This window comes from Parambassis ranga, chromosome 5 (assembly GCF_900634625.1).
Source record: "Parambassis ranga chromosome 5, fParRan2.1, whole genome shotgun sequence".
Classification (NCBI taxonomy): Eukaryota; Metazoa; Chordata; class Actinopteri; family Ambassidae; genus Parambassis; species Parambassis ranga.
Genome location: NC_041026.1, coordinates 10,624,542 through 10,631,723, shown reverse-complemented (window position 1 = coordinate 10,631,723; position 7,182 = coordinate 10,624,542). Strand labels below are relative to the sequence as shown.

The 7,182-nt window shown below is 43.7% G+C and overlaps 1 protein-coding gene across 1 annotated transcript; it reads right to left on the bottom strand.

Annotated features, from left to right (window-relative positions):
• Window positions 1-1,164: 1,164 nt before the first annotated feature.
• On the bottom strand, window positions 1,165-6,805 carry nmur3 (neuromedin U receptor 3). Its single transcript, XM_028406636.1, has 3 exons — window positions 6,706-6,805; window positions 5,549-6,470; window positions 1,165-2,243 (listed from the first exon to the last, which is right to left on the bottom strand). The coding sequence occupies exons 2-3, from the start codon at window positions 6,384-6,386 to the stop codon at window positions 1,813-1,815; spliced, it is 1,269 nt and encodes a 422-aa protein (XP_028262437.1). The 5' UTR covers window positions 6,387-6,470; window positions 6,706-6,805; the 3' UTR covers window positions 1,165-1,812.
• Window positions 6,806-7,182: the final 377 nt, after the last annotated feature.

Below are 7,182 nucleotides of genomic sequence, written 5' to 3'. Positions count from 1 at the left end.
GGTCACAGGGGAGTCAGTTATGGCTTCCTTGCTGCGATGTGGACAGCAGAATTTTTTTTGTTTTTTACAGAACATTGTAAATGTAGACAGTTAAATTTTGATGCTTTAAAAAACATTTTAAAAAGTCTGTTCTTTCTGTTTTTACAGTTTCTGGCTTTGATGAAAATTAAGATTTATTCTAATGGCTGGAAAGAGAAACAAATATTTCTGTAACAAGCAGACTGGAACAGAACATGTTATTTATACCATGCCCTGATTCTGTGTTATTGTTGAGCCCTGTCATTTTGGACAAAATGTCAGATGAGGTTTGCACACCATTGAAAATATAAATAATCACAATGCAATCACCATGATGAATAAAACTCTCCTGTACAGATTATCACAAATTCATGTTTCAATCCTCAAAGCAACTCTAATCAAAATAAGTGACCAGGTCAGGCGTTTAACACCAAATATGGACAGCTTAATATTTATTTGTGTAGCTTTTTAAATTGGCCATTGCACAATAGCAATAATCACTTTTCATCTTTGCAATCACAGTGAAACAACAGCTTACCACCAGTCATTTAAATCATGTTCGGCTGGTCATGCAACAGGAGACATGAAAAAGCTCACAGACAAGCAGCATAGCGTTCTTTGTTTAAAGGATCCACTGAAACAGAGGGAAAAAAAACTTCCTGCTCAGGAGCACAAATAAGAACAAAAAAGATCAATCTGTTATCATTCTCATCACATCTGATGGTCCCACTTTTCTCACTGGACTCCTCTTCGCTCTAAGGCATACAACAGTAAGACAACAGGTGGAATATGCAGGCACTGTTCAACATCATCGTCAGTAGCAACAAACAAGTGCAATCTCTTTAATGACATCAAGCTTCAGAGAAGAGTTTAACATGTTAGAGAATACCGGTTCTGTTCATAATTTTTATGGACAGAATTTCTAGGCACAGCGAGAGGCCGGAGGGGGTCTGGTTTGGGAACCACAGGATCCCATCTCTGCTTTTTGCAGATGATGGTGTCCTGTTGGCTTCATTGAGCCAGGACCTCCAGTGTGCACTGGGATGGTTTGCAGCTGAGAGTGAAGCAGCTGGGATGAGAATCAGCACCTCCAAGTCTGAGGCCATGGTTCTCGACTGGAAAAAGGGTGGGAGGAGAGCTCATGCCCCCCAAGTGGAGGAGTTTGTGTATCTCGGGGTCTCGTTCACAAGTGAGAAAAAAATGGAGCGAGAGATTCACAGGTGGATCGGTGCAGCTTCTGCAATCATGCAGTCGCTGTGCCGGTCTGACGTGGTGAAGAAAGATTTACCGGTCAATCTACGTCCCTACTCTCACCTATGGTCATGAGCTTTGGGTAGTGAATGTAAGAATGAGATCGCGAATACAGGCGGCCCAAAATGAGTTTCCTTCAAAGTGTGGTTGGTCGCTCCCTCAGAGATAGGGTGGGGAGCCGCTGCTCCTCCACATCGAGACGAGCCAGTTGAGGTGGCTCGGGCATCTGTTTAGATGTCCCACCGGGAGGAGACCCCAGGGAAGACCCAGGACAGGGTGGAGAGACTGTGTCTCCATGATTAGCATAGCTTAGCCTAAGGACTGACAATAGAGGGAAACAGCTATTTAGTTCTGTCTAAAGGTCTTTCAGCATCTTTAAAGATGACTTGAACGTATTTTATGAGTTTAAAGGTGTATGTTATTAGTAAGATTTGAAAATTAGGTCCAGGCAGGATAGTTTAAGCTTCATACTTTGCTAGAAAGTAAATAAACTGCAAATATTCCAAAATGTTCATAATGTGCTTCCTATAGTTTAATCAAATCTCAGAACACAGAGGTCTTGCAGGTCGTCTCGTTACATGCACATGTGAGGATTGCAGCGTCCATACTCAGCGTCATGTTAGAAGACAGCAAAGGGATGAAAGCATGGGAGTCCTTACCCTCTGCCTGAGTTCTTGACGTTGAGATAGAGGGATCCAGTAAAATTTTTGGAAAAGGCGGGGAGTCTCTGACAGAGCTGGTGTCCTCCGTGTGGGAGCACACGAGTTCCCGGAAACACTCCCTGAATCGTGTGGACAGCAGGCTGTAGATGATGGGGTTGACTGCTGAGCTGAGGTAGAAGAAGACACCCGACAGGATGTGAACATACTGATAAATGTTGTGCATCAAGTCGGTCCACTGGCTGACGGAGCTCCACAAGAGCCGCTCGATGTGAAAAGGCGCCCAGCAGACTCCAAACACCGCCACCACGATCGCTGCAGGACCAGAACAGAGGAAAAGAGAAGCAGACAACATTTGTAAGACACACGATAGAACTTTAAATAACTGTCTGACCCCCAACTTTAGATGTTATTTCTCCTAGAGATGCATTATATGCTACCTATGCTACCTATTACAACATGCCATCGCAAACCTGAAGCCACAGTTACAATGAATTTTGACCTGTTTCCCAACAAAACCTGATCAGAACTGCAGAGCTGACTGGATCAAAGGTGTCCCAGGAGCCTAAATTCTAATCCACCCAGGGCCCTTTACTTCATGTCATCCTCATCATCATGAAGTGAACGGCTCTTAGTACCCAGGTTCACATGTGGCTTTGGAAGCTGTCTCAAGTGAGCACTTGTGATCCGGTCTCACTTCCTCACTCTAAATGTTTGAAGGGGTTATTTTTAACCACTGTGCGTCTTCTCTGCAGAAAATAAATCCAAACTAAATTAAAACACTTGATGCTGAGTCTGAAGTCCAATTACCATACTACTACACTAATGAATATTTAAATAATCACCATGTTAGATGGAGTGTGTCAAAAGCACCTGGATGTTTCTCAAGGGCTCTTTTGAGTCCCTGTGGAAAGGGTCTATCAGGAGGCAGGATTAGTCCACCCCAACTCAAGCAAAGAGGGAGGTGAGTTATAAAAGAGACCAGGTTGTAAACATGTTTATTTCTGCTCTAAACAGAGGTCTATGGGGATTGAGTCGCAGTTTATGATGACTCCCATTCACCACTTCATCCACTTCAAACAATAGGGTCTAATTGATGCCATCAGCTGAGGCACATGTCTCAGGTGTGAACGGGGTAAGAGACGCTCAGGTGTCTGGTAATCAGATGTAAGTGTGCCATGTGGGGATGGAGCACTCTCACTTTAATCCCTGCAGCAGGCTCTGTTTGGCTTTTTATGAGGATGATTGTGGACATATGGCATCACGCTGTTTGGATCTTGGTGGCAGTTACATGCGTGCCAAGATATTTATAAATATGACGGTGGCACACATTTCACACTCCTCCCTCCCTCTCTCTCTCTATTCTGTCTGAGATTTGTTTGTTTGTTTAACTCCCTGAGAAAGTGTCCTTTATGTAAAGCCTTGAAGTTTTAAACTTTTCTTCAAGTTGACAGAATCACATTTGCAAATTCTCTGTCATCTTGCTTTAGCCCTTCATTAAAGCTATAGGATGTTTATATTAAATGTGTGCACTGTAAATGCACTGTACATCAAATAGAAATAACATGATTGTTGTGCACATTTAGACGTAATTCAACCCGACATCTTTGGAAACTTCGGGAAGTCCTGCAGGTTTGAAGAAAGTTTAAAAGCACCGTTACACCGCTCTGGGCAGCACTTTAGAATCCCAGAAGAGAAAAGGTAATTTTTTATGAACAGTCTGTGTGAGAAGTGTGTGGACGTGATCGTGATGCTGAAGGCACTTGAAGGTAACTTCACTTGTTTAACTGCCTGTGAACCCTTCAGTGCTTTATGTCCAGTAAACAGTCTCCCTGCTGCCCTTGATTATGATTCATGTCTCTGGATGGAAATCAGTTTAAACAAGCACATTTTTGATCAATTAAGCTGCAGCTGGAGCCCGACATTAAAGACATGAAACATAAAATTTGCACATCATCAGTTCGGAATGTCCTTTACTTGCAACATGGCAAAAAAGAGCCAGAGGAAATGAATATATTAGATGTAAATTCCCCTTTTCTGTGTGTTTTATATTCTTAGTTTGTTACTTAGAGTTCAATAGTAGGCACATTATGCAGCAAGTGAGTGCAGTTTACAGTTTGTTTTGTCATGTTGGAGGATGTATACTTGCATGCTGCAAAAGCATTGTACAAGAAGATTACTGGCTACAGAATCCAACACACACACAAAGTCAGCATTACAGCAGGGCCCATTTAAGCTTCAGGAGATTTGTAACTTGGATTGTACAGTGATTTTATTCATGAAGTATAATTCCAGTGGTTTTAAACTCGAGGCTTTGTTTTCCTTCATTTTATTTATTTACTTAGTTTTTTAGTCCTAAATGATGAATAAACATCCACCATAGCCTGCTGTGCTGATGCCACAGCAACAAAACACGCTGCATGAAGTGTTTTGTTGATGCTCCTGTGTGGCTGACAGGCTGTCACTGTGAACACCATGTATTCTCTGTAGAGAGAATCCACTGGATCCTGGCTCCAAATGTGAGTCAGTCCCAACAGAACTCCATAATAAATGTTAACCTGTACAACAGAACGGGTCAGTTTGCACTTCACATCTGTGTCTGTGCAGACCACTGACTGTCAATAAAGATGGAAGACAGGGCAGCTCCGCAGAAGTGAGGATAAAACATCATGTTTTTTTCTATTTTTAAAGATGCGCCCTCTTGCGTTTTCCGTTGTGGCGTTAGGATCAGGTCTTCTTTGTGTGTTTGTCCTACTTCCTGTTTTGTTCCCTCAGCTCTGATTACCCTCATTGTTTCCACCTGTGTCTCCTTCTCCTGTCGTATTTAGTCCACACACCTCTCAGGCGACTTTATCGGTTTGTTAGTATTCTGAGCCCGTCCTCGTGCTCCTGTGTTTCCAGCCTGGTGCTGTTTAGATTTTTTTGAATAAAGCTTATTTTTGTTTGTTTGTTTTTTTTGCACCATGTTGTAAAAGTGTTTATTTCTGCTGCACATTTGAACATTTTAACACAGGGGTCTATTGGGATTGACTCATTTTTGGAGCCAGCCCCCCAGTGGCCGTGAAGGGAACTGCATTTGTTGAGATTCTTCATTTCTCCACCCCGAATGCTGACTCTTGGTTTTCAACCAATAACCTCCATGGTAGCATAATTCATGTGTAGTTTTTTTTTCTTAGTATAAATGTAAAGCTTTCTTTGTAATTGTATTCTTGTTAGATATAATGGAAATCCATCCTTTAATATAGAAAGCTCAGAAAAAAATTCTACAGCAGCTATAATGTGTGTTGTGTGTTATCTATGATAGACAAGAACTCATACAGTTAACCAGCATGAATAAAAAAAGAACAGAGTAGTTATCTATGGATTATTGTAAGAGCTGCGCTACAGGAACATGAAATCTCACTAAGCTGCACAGATTAGCGCCTGTGAATGAAAAAGAAACCATTCAAAAAAACAAATGATCCCTGTAAACAACAGACAATCCTCTGTCATTATTTACTCTGTGTTTCTGGAACATGTCTGAGCATTGATCACTGAGATTAGCGGTGATACGCCTTCAGTTCAGATTAGCCTTTAGGAGAAATGCATGCTGTCTGAAGAGAGAAGAAGTGAACACTCACAGAGCATCTTGATGACCTGCCGCCTGCGCCCGTTCTCTGCGCTCATCTTCCTCCGAGTGTTGCTACAGCAGTTCTTTCCCAGGTTCTTCCCGGAGCGCCGCCTCTCTCTGCCCAAGTGAAGGCCCATCACTAAGTACAGCATGCTGATCACCATCATGGGCACAAAATAGAAGCACACCGTTGTGATTTGCATGACCATGTTATAGATCCACAGGGGCTTCAGCACCGTGCATATGGCAGACTCCTCCATCTTCTCCGGCAGGTAGAAGATGCCGTGCAGCGAGGTGTTGGGGATCGCACAGATCATCGACACCACCCACACCACTGTGATGACCCGTTTAGCGTGCTGGTTGGTGGACAGGTAACGCGTCTTGAGCGGGTGCACCACAGCGATGTACCTCTCCACGCTCAGAGCTGTGACATTCAGGATGGAGGCGAAGCAGACCGTCTCAAAGAGGAAGGTCTTGAAGTAGCAGCCGCCCTCGCCAAAGGGGAATGGGTAGTTTTGCCACAGGTCATAAACCTCCAAGGGCATCCCAAACAAAAGCACGAGGAGGTCAGACACAGCCAGGCTCACCAGGTAAAAGTTGGTGGGGTTACGCATCTTCTTGTGCTTGGCGATCACAGCGCAGGTCAGCACATTCCCACACAGGCCAGTGAGGAAGATGAGGAGGTAAACGCTGGTGACCGGGAAAAAAAAGGGGGAACGTTTAGGTCCTAGAATTTCAAAGAGGTTGACCTCAGTGAGCTGGTCGCTGGTGTAGTTCCCGGTGGTGTTCAGTGGCATGCTGGTGTTTTGGAGTAGCTTGGATGTGTCTCCCTGCAGAGGCAGCTCCATTATGGAGAGAGGAGAGGCTGGTGCAAGGACCGGAGACGTCAACGCATCCTGTGCTGATCTATGGGTGTGTTCAGCTCTGGAGGCCTGTGTTAACAGGAAGATGAAAAAACAAACAGTGATCAGAGGAGGAAACTTCTAGAATAGCAGCTCTGTGACGAGGCTGATCGGATCCAAACTTCAGTTCAATGTTCCGTCCTTCATGAATCACTCGATTTTGAAACATTCTACAGCAGGAGACCTAATTAATGTGTAGCTGGGAGCGGCTCTTTTACTATTTTGGCATAATTAAAAAGAGGTTTGATCAGACACCACTGGTTACCTTGTGAGGCAGCTGGATTCTTGCAAGATTTATGAGATCACAAACATACACTAATCCATTTGGCCAGGCTTCAAGTAGACATGCTTGTGACCAAAACGGGTTGTTGGGACAGATCACCATCCTGTGAGGACGTACTCAAAGTTATGGACGTATTTCAGGCGTAACAACGGCCTATAAAGGCAACTGGAAACCACAGCTTGCCTTTTAAGGCACAAGTTCTCTCACAGTGAGTCAAACAGGCGATAAACAAAGATAAAAATGGATCCTCTAGGGAGCACGAAGCAAGTGCTGGAGCTGCGATTTCTTAACCGGCCACTATAGTGAGTCAGTCCCTCCTTGACTTGCACATAAAAAAGTCTGTCCATCTGTTATAATGGACTCAGTGTGTGAGGGAACACAACAAACTATCAGCCTTATTTACCAAAGAGATCAAGATCATGAAGAAAGGTAGAAACATCAAGGAGGAGCAGGATCTGA

Bases quoted from the DNA above. Each gene is read 5' to 3' on its own strand.
- nmur3 (XM_028406636.1), bottom strand. From the start codon at position 6,386: ATGGAGCTGCCTCTGCAGGGAGACACATCCAAGCTACTCCAAAACACC. The intron at 2,244-5,548 runs GTGAGTGTTCAC...CTGGTCCTGCAG, and splicing joins GCAGGTCATCAAGATGCTCT to CGATCGTGGTGGCGGTGTTT.